General features: G+C 39.7%; 1 protein-coding gene across 1 annotated transcript in view; it reads right to left on the minus strand.

Annotated features, from left to right (window-relative positions):
* The window catches only part of ABHD12 (abhydrolase domain containing 12, lysophospholipase), a 63,384-nt gene that overhangs the window by 17,862 nt on the left and 23,860 nt on the right, over nucleotides 1-21,662 (minus strand). The window contains exon 2 of the mRNA XM_016124526.2: nucleotides 5,451-5,575. Within this exon, the coding sequence (XP_015980012.1) occupies nucleotides 5,451-5,575 (125 nt within the window). The remainder of the gene's footprint in view (nucleotides 1-5,450; nucleotides 5,576-21,662) is intronic.

The raw sequence follows: 21,662 nt of genomic DNA on the forward strand, positions 1-21,662 counted from the left end.
GTGTGGCTTGAAAGAAATACAGAAACACACATGCCAGGCTGTTAACAAAAGTGTGTATGTATGTGTATGTGGGGGGGGGAGGGGCGTGATGCTTAATAGTCCCCTTACATACCACTGAATTTTATTGCTTGTGGTAAACATAATATTCCAAGATATATTCAGTTGAAAACTGAAAAATTAAAAAAAAAAATCCAAAACTTGAGGTGAAATTTATTCATTTTATAAAATGGCACCTCCCAAAGGGAGTAGTGACAAAGAATAGTACGGTCCTAGCTTCTAGCTGATTCCACCTTCTATAATGGAAGCCACACACATCTTTACAGTTTTCTTTGGTGAAGAGAGTTATTTCATTAAATAATCTCAAACATCCATGTGGTATAAAGCCAAGTGTGCTCATCTCCCACCCCTGTTCCCTTCCTGAGCTACTCATCAGTATCCTGTTCCAGGGCCTTTGTACTTGCTATCCTCTCTCTGCCTGAATGCTCTTCCCGCTACATACCTGCACATCTAGCTGTCACTTCCTGAAATATCACCATGGCTCAGTACACATTTGCTGAAGAAATGAAATATCCAACTCCTGAGAACATACTCTTTCCTCAGAAATTCCCTGAGCAAATATTTCAGACCATGTAGGGAGACAAATCCTCCCACTAGGGTTGTTGTTCGTACCTCCAGCTTTTTATTCCATCTCATCCCCAAGAAACAGGCTAAATTTTTAAAACTTTATTATTTTCTCTCAAAAGAAAAATGGCAAAGGAGGTGGCGTCACATTTCCTGGTGCACCCACCATGCTGGCACCGTGTTGTTCGTGCCCACCCACAGTGCTGCCTATAATCTGCGTATCTTCCCTAAAATAGGCTGGTATTACTGCCATTTCATAGTTCTTGTTATGTCATCAGCTCACATGCGACAGAACTGGAATGTGCACCCAGGCAGCCCGACTCCATGATCTACACTCTTGACTGATCAGATAGGAAGTAAGAAAGGTAATCTCGCTCTAATCCTTGTTGGGATCAAATGCCTTGTTATGGGTTGACTTGTGCTCCCTGCCTCCAAAGCTACACTGAAGTCCTCAGAATGTGACTTTATTTGGAAATAGGATCTTTACAGAGGTAATCAATCTTAAATGAGGTCATTAGGTAGAAACCAATTCAAAAGCCAAGGAACACCATGGATTGCTGGCTACCACCAGAAGCTAAGAAGAGGCAAGAAAGAAGCCCACCCAGAGTCCCAGGAAGCATGACACTGTCGACACTCTTCAGACTTCCAGCCTCTAGAACTGGGAGAAAATATATTTCTGCTGTTTTAAGCCCACCAGTTTGTGGTATTTGTTATAACGCCCTGGGACCAAATGCAGCCATGCTATGGAGTTCAGATTTTACTCTGGTCTGTTATGCTATGGATCTCTGAGAAGGCTTCTGACCACAGAAAATGACCAGGAAGGGCTTTTGTTTCTTGCGCTGTTTCAGATGCAGGCACCTACTTTTGTGGTCTCCATTCTGTGACTTTGTTCCATACTATGGAAGATGAAGGCTCTAATTGGATATGCCTGTTCCTCATATGACACATGTGACGTGAAATGGCTTCCTCATTAAAGCTCTGAATATCCAAACTTGGTGCCCACTGTCAACCCCACACCCAGACTCACTCAATCAATTCTGCTCTTAAGTCTGGAATTGCCCCCCACTCCCTAGCCCCAGTGCTAAACAGAAGGGCTGAGGGCACTTGGCTTTTGCTGGCTCAGCTTTTAGGCCTTGGCTGGTTCTGTGTCTGGAGAGAAGGCGACCAGTTATGTACACATTATCTCAGAGGTCAGAGGACTCCTACTCATGAAAAGAGTTTATGAAGATTAGTAGGTAATCCTGAAAGCATCCAAACCCCAGAAATCTAGGAACTGAGAAACCAGATTCCATATGCCAGGATAGCCTTATTACACAAAGCTTGTCTTCCAGTTCACTTTTATTTCTGTTACAAACAATGGCAAAAAAGGAGGCAGTGAATGTGTCAAGTTTTGCGGATGCTACCCATGAGACTCTCCTTCTAGCTAATGGGAGGCCCCTGGTCAGTCCTGGGGTCAGACAGCCCCAGAGAGCAGGCACCAGAGAAACTACTTGGCCACTATTGGTATAAGTGAGCAGAAATGCCACAGAGCAAAGGAATGGGATAGAGGAGATCCAGGGTGGCCTGAGAGGGGTCACAGGAGGGAATATAGCTCATTCCTGCTGGCTAGGAACAGGTGGGCCCAGGCACCTCTGACCTCCTATGTAGTCATATCCCTTTGCCCCACTGACTCTGGGATACTGGCTAGAGCCCACTCTCTGGGCCCCTGCATTATCCACAGGGTTGGAGCGGGAACAGAGCACACGGCCTACTGGCAGCCCACTGTGAGTACCAGTTCCACTTCACACAGAGCTTGACTGTATGACCCAGGAATGTAATACACAGGCCTCCCATGCCAGTGGGTCAGCAAGGCCCATCCCGCTGCATGGACCTAGACCTCTGGCTTCTCCTCCTTCCCAGTTTGCATTATCTACCCTCTGGCCACATCTACCAATTATCAGCAACCACAATCTTCAATGGGCATGATTTAGAAAGGATCCTGCACAAATGATTCTCAGTGAATAAATACATGAATGAAAACAATCTACTCTGTCATCCTTTTTTTAACCAACCTGAAAAATATTTGATAGTGTGAGAGGCTGAAACTACTAAACTGCAAAGGACATTTCTGATTGCCTGAAGATTCTAAATATTGGGGCTATCTATACCTCATCCCAGTCACTGAGCAAGAAACAACTCTGAAACTCTGGATGATGTGTAGTACCAGCAAGGGGAGAGCTGAGAAGGTTCTCTGGGTTTTATCAAATTCCAACTCCATGATGCGGGCTGCAGGGGCTTCCATATGAAGAAGAGGGATAGAAAAGAAAGCTATCAGAGGTTAACAGAAACTGCTACAAGGAAGTAGAAAGAGGAGGCTTAAGGATTGTTCTGGCAACTGCTGAGGTGAGTTGGCTGGCCTTTTGCTTTAAAAACAAATACATAATTCATATGTCTAACCTATTTCCAAAAAAGACCCAAGGCAATGTGCAGAGAGGAGCAGTTCTGTGCCAGCCTCTCAACCAAAACATTCCTTTTCGCCAGGAGATAGTTCTATATCTGAAGGCAAGAGAACTACTGCAAGTAATGAAAAGCACATACGTTTGTTTTTATGAGTAAGACTTGGACAAGAGATCAGCAGGAAATAAATGACAATTTTAACAATTTACTCAGAGCGATTTTCACTTTCTTCTTCATTGCCATTCAGGGATTTACGGTTAATCTTTTGTTTGGTTTTAGAATGATCATGTATTTTTTTTTGGTTATGAAAATATATTTAAAGTAGAATAATGCCTTAAATCACAGGTGCTAAGCTTCTTCTAAAGCTTATCTAATTTATATATTTGGTTTCAGACAGATTTACTGTGAACTTTAGGATACATTCTTTAACCACGTATTGAGGCCCAAAAGGTTGTTACACTTCCTTTAATGTCCAAACAAAAATCCACAGGCTCATGATTCACATCTTGAGGAGGCAAGAATGGAGGTGCCACCCCAGAAGCATGAGGTAAAACTGCCAAGTCACTGCAGGGCAGCACTGAAGACCGCCAGGGAAAGGGGGGCACAGACAACTAGCTAAATAAACTAACTAAATATCTTCTTTAAAAACACTGTCGTAAATGATCCCATTCCCATGCAGCACACTCATGGAAGAAAGATTTATGGACCAGCATATCCCTGGGAGGCATAGGGAGGTCCCACTGCCCAAGCCATAGCCCACCTCTTCTGTGCCATGGGGGATGGAATAGGAGAACCCAAAGTTCACCTGTAGAAGATCCTGCCATTTCATTAGGAAACCAACAGAGCAAAATCTATAGGCTGTGTCGAAAGTAGCCCAAATAACTGATCTGAAGAAAGCCAATTTAATTGAAATATTTGCTGGGACTCCACTATGCAGCAGGCTCCACAGAGCAGCAGGCCCCACAGAGCAACATGCCACACACACCAGCTGCCACAAAGGCATCAGCCCAAGGTACCTGGAGGCCTGAAAAGTTGGAAAAGCCACATGGGGTCAATTCTAAGCTCTGCCTTCAGGAAATCTGCAGCCCTAAGCTTCATATTTGTAAGCGAACTCAAACTTTCTTCTGTGCTGGAATGACTCTGGACATTAAAGGGACAATAAATGTCAGAAAAACAAAACAGAATTCCCTTGATTTTAGAATGTTGTTAGTTCTTTTTAAATTTGTGCTTCTTACAAGTGGCAAAAACTTAGAGAAGATAAATTCCTAGGCATTCAGTTATGTTTCTGTTAGAGAAATCAAATGCTTCTAAGTATACTACATGTATTTTACAGTTAATTTAAGAGACCAAATAAAAAACTTATAATACCCCAAACTTGTATGCCCAGACACCTACAGAGCTGGGAGCACTCGTGTTATATAGATGATGGGCTCGGAGCCTTATGACACGCCCACTCCCAGTGCCACCCACGGACCATCTCAACACCTCTTGTCTGTCCTCCACTTGGTCTTCAGGCTCTTCCTCCTCCCTCCCCTCTACCAGCTCCCCTGTGCTGCCTCCACAGCATCAGCCCGAGCTTCCCAAGCCTTTAGCTCCCAAACACATAAGGTTCAAATCTACTCTTTGCAAACCAATATGGTCAAAGCACACGTACAGAGACCGCCTGATCTGGTTCAAATGCTACCTGTACCTAAGGCCATCATTTACAGAGCACCATGATCTACCCTCAGACCTCTAACACCTGCACATATACTCCCAGTCCTCATCTTATAGGTGTGAAATGGTGCACCTTAAAAAAGAAATACTCCCAGGAATCATATACCTTCTATTTCATATGTTTGATGCTTCTGCACCTTTCTCCTCCTACTTGTAAAAAAGTAAATATAAAGCACACATACACACAAAAACACCACCTTTGGAATACATGAGGTCCAAGATAACTCAAGGAGACTACACCACCTATAAAGCCAGTATATAATTCCACAGAAACCAAAATATGTCAGGCTTTTTTAAGTAAAAAGAAAATCAGATTTTTCAAAGAAAAAGGCCTAACTTGTTAAAAGTGGTCATCTTTTCCAAAGACAGTTAACTTTCTAGACTGCACAACTGACAAAGAATCTCCTATACAACAGCTTCAAGAGGCTTTCCATTTTGTGATCCTCAGCTAAAGAAAACCCACCACCACGCAATAGTCATCTGTGCATACAAATGCCAGCCCTGAAAAGCAATGCACTCCTTATAAACAGCCTTTAACTAGGAGGAGGCGCAAGGGAACTTTCTGGGTAAAGAAATGTTCTATCTCTTGATCTGGGTGATGGATATATAAATATATAAACCATTGTGAAAATAAACTCTTACTAAAATTAAAGAAAAAATGGACACATGGCACTTACCAAAATTCAAGAAAATCAGTTTGGCCTGTATCCCAGGAAATACTTTGATGAGAAATGGAATGGCAATGTATAACCCCAAAACATAGAGAAGTATCTTCCTCAGTCGGAACCACAGGCCCTTTCGCCTGCAAGAGAAAGGCAATTAACAGATCAAAGGTAGTAGATGCAATTTTGCTACAGTTTATTAATAACATTAGCAAAATCACTAAGATCCACACATCTTTTCCCACAAGAAAACTGCCAGTAATAAGAATGGTCTCCCACCTGCTTTTGTTAACTATTTTAGGTAGTCTTTTAATTTGATCTTAGAACACTATTATAGAAGTAAAATTTTTTCCTGAAAGCCAAAGTAACAGTCCTGATGATTTCCTATGCTCATCCTGGGATGAGAACACAGCACGGACATCGGATCTTCAGAAAGTGCCCGACCTGACATCATACTATGGCTGCAACTTCATCTCATAAGAGAGTGGCTACCTGTGGGCCTTGCGATCAACTGCCCTCCTACAAGGCAGCCATTGGCATGTGTTACCCATCAAGTCCTTGAAAAAAGAGCATACATCAGCAGAACCTGCCCAACGAGGTCCTGGGAGGGAACAGGGGGCTGAGAACGAGACTGTGGCTCCACTGCATGCCCTGCCACTTCTGCCCTTGTTGACCCTGGCCCCTTCTTCAGACATCTCAGGCCAGGTCATCAACCCAGGGTCTAAAGGTGCTCTTCTAATCTCTACCCAGCTCTGAGCCTTCCTCATCCTGTTACCAATCCCCTTTCAAAAATGTCCTTAGCCCAGACATTCTTCGTCTTAGACTAAGGGCCTCTCTATAATGAAGAGCTTCTGTTTATATGTTTATATGTATTACCATTTGTCATATGAAAAGTTAAAAGAAAGAAAATTTAAAAATATCTATTAATGAATATAATAATAACAATAAACAACCCTACGTTAATATAATTAACATTTATTATGAAAAGTGAATATATTTTCCAATATAAAAACTTTTAGTGAGAAGAGTGGCATTAATATTTTTACAAATTTATTTTAGGCAGACAGCTTAAGAGAAGACAGATGGATTCTTGTATCTGTTTTTGTATTCAATCTTGTTGTAATACTGTATACACATCATGTAGTATCTGGAAGACTCCATAGTGCTCCATAAGAGAATGAGAGTGAAAAAGGAAAATAACTTCTTAGTAATATTATGAAAATCATTTTGACCTTACAGACACTCTAAAATGATTTTGTGGACCCTCATAAGCCCCTAGTGCAGGCTTACCATATCAAGTAAAACTTTAGTGGGACTAGTTATTTCTGGACTATTTTAAAAAAAAAATTTAAAGTGGTTTTAAAACCATACCTGAAACTGCTGATACATGTAATAGAGATGCATTGCAAAAGCATTATGCTAAATTAAATAAGACAGACACAAAAGACGATGTATTGTCTGATTTCATTTATCTAAAATTCTAGAAAACTACACAGAAAGAAAAACAGAACAGTGGTTGCCAAGGGATGGGGATAGAACAGGGGACCCCAACCCCTGGGCCGCAGACTGGTACCGGTGGTGGGCTGTTAGGAATCAAGCTGCTCACCTCCTGCCGTGGTGAGTGGTGGGCGAGGGAGCCAGTGAAGCTTCATCTAAATTTGCAGCTACTCCTCAGTGCTAGCATCATTCCCTCAGTTCCGCCTCGGATCATCAGGCATTAGAATCTCATAGGAGCACCAGTCCCTGGTGCCAAAAAGGTTGGGGAATGCTGGGATAGAGGAAGGAGGCTGCAAAGGGCACAGGGAACTTTTGGAGCGACGGGAATGTTTTTATCTTGATTGTGGTCACAAAATTGTATACACTGGTAAATTCTGCTATATGTAAATAATGCCTCAATAAAGCTGATGACAGATATGCATATCTGATATTGTAACTCATTCACCTGGTTTATTCAACAGTCATTACTGAGCTCCTAGCACTCTCAGGTGATGGACAATAATAGCAGCAAAGGAGAGCACCTGCATCTAAAAATGTTGTGCTCTCAGCTCAATGGAGCAGTCATGAAGGCTTCGAGAGGCACATCTGATGTTACTCAGAGCTATCAAGTATTTTAGGACTCCCCAAGAAACCTGAAGACAAGGGTGGGAGATGAAGACAGTGCAGGAATGGCAGTTAGTGGTTAGTAATTTTAAATAAAACCCAAAGTAAGTACTACGCTTAGAAATTCACAGAACAAGAGAAAACTACCTAGTTTTGAAAACTCCAAAGACCTTATTTAAAATCACCCTGTGACGGTTGGAGGTAGGTAGGGGCAAAGATGAGAGACCCAGTTATGAGCGGATGAATGGGACAGAGACTACAACAGCTGGCAGCTGTGGACCTTCCTTTAAAGGATCCATGTCTGCAACCTGGATTTTTGTGGTGACGGACCTGCTCGCAGCACTGGGTAAGATGCTGGGGGGTGGGGGAGCACTAGGGACTTACGGGGGGACACTGAGTTGTTGGAGTGAGGGCCGGAGCTGAGGCTTTCTCTTGGGCAGAAGTGCCAGTGGTATCTACTCTTCCTGTTGAGCCCTCCTCCCTTCCAGTGTGTGGATTCAACACCGTCATAGCTGAGACATCATCAAACTAGATAACAGAGGATTCCCCACAACTTCGCCTCCCCCAATTCAAGGCCCTACCCAAGCCACATCCTTGGCGAGTGCTGCGCCACTTGCTGAGCAGTGCTAAGACTCACATTGGCTTCTAGCATGGCTTCTTGAGGCAACTATAAGCACAGCATCTGTGGATTGCTTGCTGAATTATAACAGGTGACCTTGGAGGGACACAGGCTGGCGCTAAATTTGGCCTACAGCTGAACCCCTCTCAGGACTGTGCCACTAGACACCTACCACACAAAGCAACGCTAATAAGACTTGGAGACTTAGGAGCTTTGATTAGTATATAGAAACAGACACAGAAAGGCAGTCAAAATGGGAAAACAAAGAAGCAGAAACCATATGAAAGAACTAAACAGAGATATAGGAAAAATAAAGTCAAGCAATCTAACAGATGCAGAGTTCAAAAACAATGCTCAATGAACTTCTGGGAAGTGTACATGAATTTAACAAGAACTTCGACAAAGAGATGAAAAACATAAAAATGGAAATGGGAATTATAAAAGAGAACCAGTCAGAAGTGAAGAATACATTATCTGAGATGAAGAGTATATTAGAAGGAATCAACACAGTGGATCAAATCACCAATATAGAGGATGGGGAAACCAAGGACACTCAATCAGAATGGCAAGAAAAAAGTAAGCAAGACTATAATAATAATTTAAGGAGCCTATGGAACACAATTAAATGTAAAAATATCCATGTCACAGGGGTACCTGAAGGAAAACAAGACGTTGAGGAGCTATTTGAAGAAATAATGACAAAAGATTTCCCTAATCTGGTGAAGGAACTAGACATACAACCCCAGGAAGCTCAGAGAGTCCCAAGAAAGAGGAATCCAAAGAGGCCTACACCAAGACACATCAAAATTAAATGTCAAAGTTTAAATACAAAGAGAGAATATTGAAAGTAGCAGAGAAAAGCAGTTACTTACTTACAAGGGAGCTCCAATAAGACTGTCAGCTGATTTCTCAAAAGAAGACCAGAAGGGATTGGCACAAAATATTTGAAGTGATGAAAACCCAGGATTTATAACCAAGAATTCTTTATCCAGCAAAACTATCCTTTAGAGTCAAAGAACAGATAAAGAGCTTCCCAGGCAAAAATAAGCTAAAGGAATTCATCAACTCCAAGCCAGTATTACAGAAAATGTTGGAGGGACTTCTTTAAGAAGGAAAAACATGTATCGAAACATGAAGAATGGTAATAACTACATATCCATCAATGAGTACCTCAAATGGAAAAGAATTAAGTGCTCCAATCAAAAGATAGAGTGGCTGAATGGATAAGAAAATAAGACCCCTACATATGCTGCCTACAAGAGACTTACTACAGATTAAAAGACATAAAGACTGAAAGGAAGGAGATGGAAAAAGATATTGCCTTGATGAACCTAGATGGTAATGTGCTGAATGAAGTAAGTCAGATAAAGACAAATACCACATGATTTCACATGCATGTGGAATCTATAGAACAAAGTAACAACAACAATAACAACAAAAAAAATGGAAACAAACTCATAGATAAAGAGAATATTTTGAGAGATACTAGATGGGAGGGGAATTGGGGGAACAGTAAAAAAGGGGAAAGGGATTAAGAAGTACAAATGGATAGATATAAAATAGTCATGGAAATATAATTAGTAGCATAAGGAAAATAGTCAACGATATTGTAAAAAATTTGTAAGGGGGAAGAGGGTTACTACATTTAGTGGGATGACCACTTTGTGAGTTATATAGATCTCAAATCACTATGCTGTAAAACTGAAACATATATTATTGTATGCAAACTATAAACAATAAAGCTGGAGGAAAAAAGTTTAGACATAGAAATGCAAAATTGATTAAGAAATCCAAGAGCTGTTTATTCAAGAAAAAGCAAGAAACAAATTGTTTGGGGCTAGGAAGAGAATATAGAAAATTAGGGATCAGGTAGCTGAGATAACCACAAAAGAAAATTTTTCTTCTTTATTAGAGAATACCATGTACTTTGCTAAACTAATAAAATTTTATAATTCAACAATACAGATCGTTTTGTAAGAAAATATATATGGTGAAATTCACTCAAAGTTTTAGGGGGGAAAAACCTATAAATTAAACCTATATCGAAAGAGGTACTGGATAAAGCTACCAAAGAATTACATCCCTGAAGGACACTAAGCACCAAAAGACTGACAGGCATTTCCCCCTAACTTTTAAGAAACATATAATTATCATATCATACCATCTGTGGCAGTACACAGACAACAAGGCAGAATGTTCAAAGTCAAAGCTGATTTTAGTATAATGGACAAATAGAATCAATCCAGCACCACACACACCAAGAAAAAACTACCAATGAATTTCAAATATAAATAGAGATACAATAATCCTGAAAGTATAAAAGCAAATTCGGTAGGAATGTAAAACAGTGCAGCTACTATGGAAAACAGTTTGGTGGTTCCTCAAAAAGTTAAACACAGAATTACCATATGATCCAGTTATTCTACTCCTAAGTAAATATCCAAACGAATTCAAAGCAGTGAGTGATTCAAACAAGATACCTCCAGACAAATGTTCATGGTTGTATTCACAACAGCCAAAAGGTGGAAACGATCCAAGTGTCCATCAACAGATGACTAGATAAACAAAATGTGACATACAATGGAATATTATTCAGTCATAAAAATGAAATTCTGATACATGCTATAACATAGACGAACCTCAAAAACATTATGCTGATTGAATAAGCCAGACACAAAAGGCCAAAGACTTAGTGATTTCACTTACATGGGGTACCCAGACTAGGCAAATTCATACAGAAAGAAAGTAAAATATTGTTTACTAGTAGCTGGGGAGTGGAATGGGAAGAAGGAGATAATGTTTAATGGAAATAGAGATTGTTTGGGATGACCAAAAAGTTCTAGAAATGAATAGTGGTGATGTTGTACAATGTGAATGTAGTTTAGTGTCACTGACTTCTACACTTAAAAGTGGTTAAATGGTAAAATTTATATTATGTATGTTTTATTCCAATTAAGGAAAAACCAAATTCAGGGAACATAAAAGATTAACATAATATGACTACATACATTTTACCCTAGGAGCATAAGGATCAACCACGGGAGTAGCCAGAGAATAAAAGAAAGGTGCTAAAGAGGTTAATAAAGTTCAACATATATTCCTAATAATAAATACTTAATAAAATAGGAATAGAGGACATTCCCTTAAGATTAGAACATTCACACATATATCAAATCAATAATCAAAACCAAACAGTACTCAGGGTAAAACGCTAGACAGAGAAAGGATATTCACTATCAGCATGATTTAACATCATTCTGAAATGTAATTTAAAACAATAAGGCAAGGGAAAATACAAATTGTAACTATAAAATTGGAAGAGAAAAAGTAGTTGATAGTCTGTCTATTTAAAAAAAAAAATCCAAGAGAATCAACTGAAAAACTGTTAAAAATGAATGATTGAGAAAATGACTACTTGCCAAATAAATTCCAATAGCTTTCCTACATACCAGGATTTACAAATTAAAATATGCTTTGGGAAAAGGTCCATATCACAACAGAAAAAAAACAAATTAATTCCCCAAGAACCAGCTTAACAAGAAACGAGAAAACTACAGTACTTAAGTCCGGATTATGAAGTACATTTGGTATAATGATAAAATGCTATGTTCCTTGGTGAAAAGATTTAATATTTCAAGATGCCTTTTCTCTTTTCTATGCTATTGTACATGGAATTGGGTTCTTAATTTTATTTTTGGACTGTTCAATGCAAATGTGTAGAAATACTATTGATTTTGTATAACTGACCTTGTATCCTAAAAACTTGCTTAACTTGTTTATAAATTCTAATAGTCTTTTAGTAGATTCCTTAGGATTTTCTATATATAAGATTGTTTCAACTGCAAATATAGTTTTATATCTTCCCTTCCAATCCAGATACCTTTTACTTCTTGCCTAATTGCCCTAGCTAGAATCTCCCATACAGTTTTGAACAGAAGTGGTAAGAATAGACATCCTTGTCTTATTTCTGATATTAGGAGAAACCATTCAGTCTCTCATTGTTATGTATGTTAGCTATGAGGTTTTTGTAGATGTCCTTTACCAGGTTAAGGAAGTTATCTTCTAATCCTAGTTTGAGTGTTATTATGAAATGGTATTAAATTTTGTCAAATTGTTTTTCTGTATCTATCGAGATGACTGTGTGGTTTTTGTCCTTTATTCTATCAATATGATGTATTTCATTGATTGAGTTTTGGATATTAAACCGACCTTGCACTCCTGAAATAAATCTCATTTGTTCATGGTATATAGTACTTTTTATATATTTCTGGATTTGGTTTGCAAGTATTTTGTTGAAGATATTTTGTGCCTATATTTATAAGAGACACTGACTGTAGCTTTGCTTTCTTGTGATGACTTCGGGTGTTGAGAAGTGTTTCCTTTTTTTTTTTTGGAAGAGTTTGTGAAGAACTGGTATTAATTTTTCTATAAACTTTTGGCAGAATTTACCAGGCATGGGTTTTTCTTTGTATTTTCTTTTTAATTAATTTAATCTCCTTACTTGTTATAGGTCCATTCAGAGTTCTTGTTTCTTAAGTCAGTTTCAGCAGTTTGTGTTTTAGGACTTTGTCCATTTCATCCAAATTATCTAATTTAGTGGCATACAATTGTTTAAAGTATTCTCTTCTGATCCTTTTATTTCTGTAAGGTTGGTAGTGATGTCACAACTTTTATTTCTGATTTTAGTTATTTGCATCTTCTCTCTTTTTCTCTTGGTCAGTCTAGCTAAAGGTTTGTCAATTTTGGTTTTCTTTTCAGAGAGCTAACTTTTGGTTTCACTGATTTTCTCTATTGTTTTTCTATTCTTTATTTCATTAATTTCCACTTGACTCTATTATTTCCTTCATTCTGCTTATTTTAGATTTTGTTTTTCTTTTTCTGGTGTTTTAAGGTAGAAGGTTAGCTTTTTGAGATCTTTTAAAAATATTGGTATTTACAGTTATAAATTTCTAAGTACTGCCTTAGCTACATTCCATAAGTTTTGATATGTTTGTGTCTTTGTTTTTTTCATTCATCTCAAAGCAGTTTCTAACTTCCCTTGTGATTTCTTCCTTGATCTATTTGGTTATAAGGTGCCTATTTTCAAGAATTAGTGACCCTTAATATAGGGGAGGCAGTTTAAATATATGAAACCCTAGTTGCTAGCACTGATATTGGGATGCTGAAAAAAAAAAAAATCAAACTGATTTGGCCTTAGTATGTACTAAGAGCTAAAACCCTCAGTTTGAATGATTTCAACATGGGACAGGGCAGAAGAGGGGGAAGAATGGAGAGAAAGCTAGGAGGTAACAGCTGTTCCTGGGGAACAGAAGTCTTATAGTGGACGCAAACTCAGATGCTACCAGGGACCAAGCAGGTTAATGGAAATATAGGAAGTAGTCTCCCCTCAGATGACAGGAGACCTAAGGCAGATGTTTTCACTTTGAAGTAATCTTTATACCATTTCTGGTGGGTTATCAGTCCCCACAGTGAGGATCCTGAAACTACTGTGCCCACCCACTAGCAGAGGGTATGTAGCATAGGTGTAGGGAAGTTGAGCGGGCTTCCATCCCTGAAGTGACTTGCAGTCATGCGAGAACTTGAGGATTAGACTTTTTATTTCCCTTTAAACATGTTTTTGGATTATATGGAACTAGTATTCTTCAATTTCTTTTGTATTTGGCCCTCATAAGAATTTTAAAGCTGTGTATCTCTTTGCACCACTTCAAACTGACATCTAAGATTTGTTATAAGTTTAAATAGTTGCAAAAGACATAATTTTTGCTACACAGTAAATACTGATAATTTTAAATATATAACTTAAATGTATGCAACAAAATCAAAATACCACAGTGACTTACTACCTACCAGCATCCTTTTGAAAATAGATGAACAAGCCATTATGTCAGAAAACTTTAGCAGTTTTTCTCCTTAAACTTGTATTCCCATTTTACTTCACAAATAGAATAGTAACCTACTGTAGTATATTTTATGCTTCGAACTGTTTGTTGATATTCCTGTCATATCCCTATGAACAAAAATATGTATATAAATAGAAATGGAAAAAATTTAAATATCTGTAGAAAGTTTTTTCTCCCAACAGCGGCATCACCAGGTCTGGCCATCTTTCTTTTCCAACATGAACTCCTTCCAGCAAGGACCTTGTTTGTCATCTTTGTCCCTGAGAAACTTAACTCAATGCTACACCTATAATTTGTGCTCAGTGGATCTTTGAACAAAGAATTATGGTCTCATGATCATTAAAGCAGATAAATTATCACTACCGAAACCATCTTTTTTGGCTCCCACAGCACTTAGAGTTCCACATTTATTTATTTTTTTTCTGTTTCAGTTTATTTCTCAAAAACTGAGAAGAAAGTTACTCTGGTTGACAGTCACTTGGCTGTGTATTAGAATCTTCTGGGAAGTTTACAAAATACCAATGCCTGGGACCTGCCTCAGAAATTCTAGTTTTATCGGCCTTGAGTGTAATATGGCCATTAGTCTCTATCTCATGACTTTTATTATTTTAAAAAAATTATCCATAGTATCTAACAAGTAAACAAAACTGGTTTTTTATTCATTGTAATATCTATACAAAATATTTCTCAAAATTAAAATTAATTTTAATTAAAATATAGATAGCCTTTGAACTTGGTAATTTTAAATTAGCAGCTCTATCATCCTGTAGTTCTCCCATAACCACGTATACAGGATAAATTTAGAGAATTTGTAGATGAAAATGAGCTGGTTTTAAAATTGAACTATCACTAAATAAGACATAAACAATAGTCAAAATAAGTCAGACCTATCATATCTTTTTAATGCTTTTTCCTATTCTAGAGCTGAAAGCAAGCCTCATTTTCTTTCTGGAAAACAGATGTCATTTTTAACATACCTTTAAAGTTAACTCCCAAAGTTTGAACAAGTACCTGTAAATTAAAGAACTCAAAGAGGAAATTTAAAAAATAAGCAAATTTATAAGCAGAATATGCAACCTTATTCTCTACTTGTTCTAAAACACATGCTGGAGAATATGGTGACTTCTTCCTGCACATTCAGAAGTACACAAATAAAGAGTCCAGAGCGAAAATACAGCCAAACCAAAGCCTATCCCATCCACCCTCTGTACATGGTAGGTGGCCATTGGGTCCACTTTAGAGCATGACTGGGAACATTATTTTCTATCCCTAGTAATCAAACCCAGAGCTCTTGCTGGAGAATAACTGTGATTTCATGAAGGCTGAGGAAAGAAGCAAGTGGCAGAGGTATAGAGAAATCAAATTTGTCCTGGGCCTAGAGACCACAGCTTGCCCGCCCAGTCAGCAGCAACCTGTGTACCTCAGGAGTCACCACCCACTTCACCTTCAGGGTCTTTCCATCTATTTCTGAAGAGCCAGTCTCAATGACAATGGTGCTTTGTGCTCAATCAATATTTCACACCCATGATGATAAAAGTGCCCCTACCTACATTTCAGTTTCATGTGGTGTCTTCCCTCCCTTGGTATTTGCAACAGGCTGGTAAGTATGCTAAAGACACCAGACTCCTTCCTGCTGGTCTCTGTATAAACTTGGGAGGGATGGAGAATTTGGAGAGAAAGGAAGTCATCCTAGGGTAGTCAAATGAACCCTTTAATCTCTAAGGACAGTACCTGAGGATTCTTACTTCAAGACTTCGACCACTTTCATAAGCAAATAAAGAAAAGGAGTTTCTGGCCTCAGCAAATCAAGTAAGTTTAATGAAGCAGGAAAACACATTTGGAAGTTAAGCAAAATCCAACCACCAGAATTTGGCCCCAAAGGCTGTTCCTACCTGCAGGGTCAGTTCACAGTTGTAGGAGGCAGAGGCTAGACACAGAAGTACTTCCTATCCTGGAAGCAAGAGAGGAGCAGGCAGGAGGGTCTGGGGAGAGCCTGGAGAAGGAAGGGCTAAGAAGGAGGCCCATTGCATCTACAGATTCACAATACCCACAGTAGGAGAATTCCCCCAACTGACTTCAGCCCTAGCACCAGAACACATCCTTCTACAAAAGTTTATTCACATTTATTGCTCAGAGTTGTTTTGTTTGTTTGTTTGTTTGTTTCTTTTTTTAAGCATTCTAGCTTATCAGCATCAACTATGAGGCCCCACGCCTTCTGGGCTAAAATGAAGTATATATGTCCCATGTTACATAGGAAAAACAGGCTGTGTCCAAGACATACTACTCACATGGAACTGAACACAGTCCATCTTTCCTGATGTCCAAGATGAGGACCTTCTTGTGTCATACTATTCAAACAGACAGACAGGATTCCAAGTAGCCGAGGGAATGTAGCAATACCACAGAAACCCAGTAGCCAAACCACTGAGTACACAAAATCTAATGCAAAACAGGACCATATTTCAGAAAAAAAAAAAAATTAAGGTTATACAGTATTAGAAAAAAAATGAATTTGTCTGGTCTGCTCAGCTTTTGCTCATCCCTTCCATTTTCTTAGAATGTCAGTGTTCAGACTCCCTCTGGCAATTCAGAATTAGAAATCTGCCCTAATTGGAAGTTGGTATGTTCTCTTATCTGACTTTGCTTTCTCTTTCATCTCTTTCTTCTGCTTCTGTGCCTTCTAAAGAGATATTAAAATATAATTAAACTGCTTTGAACAATGAAGAGATCTTTTCTAAGAAATCTAAATTATCAAAGACTTTGCATTGGAAAAAATAATGGTCTGGTCATTCCCAAAAGGTGCCAACCCTCAAATAAATGCTATCACATCCTTGCTAAGCTACAGCTGGATCTTCTGGGTATGATACTGAACCAACTGGTGTAAGAAGTGAATTGTTTTACATCCTGTCCACCCACAAACTGGAAAACGCAATGCAAGATGTCAAGACTAGCAGAGATTCACTTTCATTCTCTGCTGTCATATATCAAAAACCAAACAAACAAATAAACAAACAGGTAGACAACAAATGAAGATTTTAAAACACATATCCTTGTCCCTGATTTTAAGGGAAATATAGAAAAAGAATGAGGATGAGCCCATCATGCCTAAGGAGAAATGCTGTGTCTCTGAACTCAATCTAAGAAAGCTTCCTATGAAATGAAATTGTTACTTTGTTTTTATTTTTACCATTTCTTGCTAAAAGAGAAAAACATTTTCTTTGGATGAATTTAAAAGGTATATTTTTAAAAAGATTTTTCAATGCATGTCACCAAACAAAAGTTGTCATTTATACTTTAAGGTGTCTATCTTCTTTTTCCCTACTTTGACTGTGAAACTAGGGCAATAATATGAAGCACTGATAGGCACATTTGCTAGAGAACAGAAGCCAAAACTAGAAGCACAGAAGCCTAAAAGATAATCTTTATCAAGGAAACCTTCGGTAAATGAGATTATTTATATAAATGTAGTTCCTGCACTTGGAGCTGAAAAAGAAAAGCATACCTTAAGTGTGTTATCCAGAACTTTTCAGTCAAATATCATCTGAAAAACTCAAAAGGAAAAACGTCCAAGGTCAGGCCCCCACAGTAATTCCTGCTGGTTGTCTCTACACCTGAAACTGCTAAGGTTTCACTTTTCCAGCTGACTCTGAGGGGCAGCTGGCACAAGCACTCAGAGTCCCCTTAAATTGCCATATATCGATAAACATTCAGCGTTTCTGAGATTCTCTATTCAACTCAAACCTGTCTGCTTCCATACAATGGCTCTCCCATGCCTTGATTTGGCACCCATGGTTTATAACTGTCGAGAACTGGCCACCTTCACTTTCCTAGGGGTGTGATCTCAGCCAGCACACCCTCTGCTGCTGGGAACACTGTCACTTCTCCAGCATCAGGACCAGAGCCTTTCATGTGCCAACCTGGGGAACAACTCCACTTGCACAGCATCTCCATCAGACTCCCTCAAATGGGTCACAGATGAGAAACACACACAAACAGCTCAGTAAAAAATGAAGAAGGACCAGATGCAAGGACTCCCATATTATGAGCTTCACAGCATTCCCAGATTCACTTCTTCTTACCTTATAGCTTATAACCACAGACAAACATAATTTCTTTAATAAAGTTTTTTTTTTTAAACTTGATTCAAGCTAGTTTTGCCCAGATAAAGGCTTTATGACTCATTTGCTTTTTCCCCCGCCCTTGTCCTCTGTCTGCTCTTTAAATTATTAAGCTTTAGGAGATGATTAATTGAGCTTCCAGTCTGAAACCATTTGGTACATAGACTTCAATTAAACTATAAACCAACTGTTATAGCCAAGATATTGTGTTTTAGCTTTCAGTTCCATTAAGGCAGAAGGTCATGGGATCAGATGGGATGGTGCCATGGCTGATTCCAGAACTGGACACAATAAATGATCAACTACATCAACCCCCTTTATTTGTCCAATCAGCAGCACCCATGACCCCAACTCTTATGAGTTTCCATGACCAATGATTTTTTTTTACCTATATAATCTCTACTCCAGAGATATTGGGGGAACGATAGCCTACCTGTTCTCCAGGAATTGCAATTCTCTAATAAACACTTATCTAAATAGCCCAAATCCTGTGTCAGTCTATTGGCTGGACAGCAGCAGGTAGCAAGAGCCCTAGACTCATTTGTCCTCCAGAAACGAAAGGGCTGGAGCTAAGGGAAAACTGGTGAGAATAACGAGCAGGCCTTGCTGAATAGGGAGGTGCAGGACTGGTGCCTGCTTCCTCTCCGATTTTCAATTTGACAATGACTTGCTTTATGTTTTACTGTTTCTGGGGTACATGATTGATTCCTCTACCAGGGGAGAGAACAGAGTGCTGGGCAAAAACCCAATCTGGAAATGCAGCCCCCTCAGGCAGTGGGGGCCTCAACGTGTGATTCCCTCTAGAGTGAGAACTGGGTGAGGGAAGAGTGCGTGTGACAGCAAGGGGCTGAGCTGAGCTCCCAAACGCTGGGCATGCTGACTCCCAGAGCCTATTTCTTCTGTGATGGAATCTGTGTGAAGGCCGTTCGTTGTGCAGAGTAAATGAACAAGGAAGTGAAATGCTCAGTACTGAGTCTTGCATGTGGAGCAGGCAACACTGAACTGAAAAGGCCTCCGCCAGGGCTGGGAGAGAGGCAAACACATCCTGGCTTTGTCCAGCCGTCACTGACACTGGCCCCTTTCTTGGCTAAACTATCCAGCTGAGCTATAACTTCTTGTTCTGGTAGCTTAAATTACAATTACTCTTCAACCACATTAGTGCTTTAAAAGCAGTTTGATGCTTTAGAAATGACTCCAGTAATGCCATGTGCAGCATCAGAAGGGAAGCTAGGCTGCAAGCAGGTGCATGGCTGCTGTGGGGCTGTCAGCCAACTCAGGGAACTCCACTCAGCCCTGGTAGCTCACTTCAGTCCTGAACAATGACACCTCATAGCCAAGTTAAAGGACCTTCCTGGAGAAGTTCTGCTTGAACAGCTTCTGCCCAAGGTCCCCTGGGGCATGCCTGAAGCTAAGAAAAGGAGGGCTCAGTTTCTGTGCTGCACAATCCCAGTGCTGCTCCACTGTCATCAGCTACAAATAGCAGAGCCCATCAGTTCTTCCACAGAACTATGTGGCTTGCCAGTGCCACTCACCGGTTATCTCTTGTTCTCTTTGGGCCCATGGTAGAATGGCACATCCCCTCCCCTTTAAAGTGAGGGGCAGCCAAGTGACTCAACTTTGGTTAAGGAAACAGAAAAGCAGCGAGTATAACAATGAGCAGAAGAGACTGTATCACTTCTGGGTGGACATTTCAGAAGCAGTCACTGCTGATGAGTTGGAGGACCCACTGGGCTGGCTCCCTGAGTGACCACAATGAGCAGGGCCGAAGCAGGACACGTTGTGGGACCAAGAAACACTTCCGTGATCTGGGGGTTCTGCAGCATGATCTGCTCTACCCTGACCCATACCCGTTTCTTTACCTGAAATGAGGGCCCTCAGGTAAGGTTAATAATGTGAAGACCTGAAAGGACTGGGCTGCAGGTCCATACTTCCATCTATCTCTTTGGCGTCTCCATTTGGAGTTAAACAGGCGACTCAATAATTTGTCTAGTATATGTGCTGCTGAAGTGAGCACCAAAAATAACTTGTTAAAACCAAATTCTTGATCTTTCATGCTTTCCCACCCCCAAACCTACTTCTCCTCTGGGTTCTCCATCTCAGCAAACACAATTTGCCCCAGAAGTCATCCTGACATGTCCTTCCTACACATCATTTTTGTCCCTATCTCCACTTCCAATCCACACCAAGTCTCCAAAACAAATTTCAAATCCATCTACCTCTAGTCATCTCAACTGCTGTCTCTCTGGTCTAGGACAGCAGCATGTCTTGCCCAGACCACAGAGCAGTCCCAAACCTTTTTAATTATATGTTTGATCAACATTTTGAAGCAAGCCCTCAATACATACTTATTAAACACATGCATAATTGGTCTGTATGTGTATGTTGGTTCATTTCTAAATATGAATATTTCCTTCCCATACCCCAGTGACTGTGTCTCATACCCCTGGGTGAACCCACCCCACTTTGGAGACCAATACTTGGGCCTTCTGAAATAACCTCCTAAATGGACCCCCACCTCAATGCCCACCTACTTGAGAATCTCTAATCCTTGGGGTTCCTTGTGCTAAGAATGGAGTGGAAAAGCCTACCCTGATGAACTCCGCAGGCCAGGTAACAAGGACAAAACAGATGCCCCACAACCATGCCATCCAGCCCTCTGAGTTAAGGCCATCCTGAGACTGTACTGAAACATCTCTTCAAATCATTCTTTCCATTGCAGCAAAACAAAAACTCATGATGAGGTAATGCTCTTGGAATTTATCTTTGGATATAAAGAGCTACAAAGCTACATACAGAGCTACATTTACCGAAACATGTGTCATTAAGTTGACATGTAAAAATACAAATTAAACAACAAAGTTCCATCTTTACTCACATTATTGGCAAAGAATAAGAATACTGACAGACAGTATGAGTAAACACTCTCCTACTGCCAGTGAGACATGCTCTCTGACCAAGCAATTACACTCTGAAAGACTGATCGTACAGATGCAATTATCCCAGTATGTCAGGAAGGCTCTGCAAAATGTCCTCTCTGCAACATGGTCTGCGAGAGGAAAATGGTATACATTCACAATTTTCATCAAGGGTTAGTTACTTTTTCATAGTTTTAAACCCTCCCCAATAACAGATAAATGTAGAAAATTTGCATGTTGCAAGAAGGCACTAAAAAGAAAATAAAATCACCTCAAATTACATGATCCTAAATAAGCCACTGTTAGTTAATAGACTAGTGTAGTATGTCTTTATAAGTTCTATTATATATTGACTATATCTTATAAAATTAGGATCTGTGGTTGAGCTGGCTACCAGACCTCCAAGTTTATACTCACCCTTCCCGAGGGTAGAGCTGGTGATGAGAAGCAGCTGCGCAGTTGAGATTACATTTCCAGCCCAACAGGGAGCAGGTGGGGCCACATAAGTCAGATGATGTATGTCTGATCGTAGGTACTGATTTGGTAAAGCAGCTAGTGTTATCCTAACTAATATG

This window comes from Rousettus aegyptiacus, unplaced genomic scaffold, assembly GCF_014176215.1.
Source record: "Rousettus aegyptiacus isolate mRouAeg1 unplaced genomic scaffold, mRouAeg1.p scaffold_m13_p_12, whole genome shotgun sequence".
Classification (NCBI taxonomy): Eukaryota; Metazoa; Chordata; class Mammalia; order Chiroptera; family Pteropodidae; genus Rousettus; species Rousettus aegyptiacus.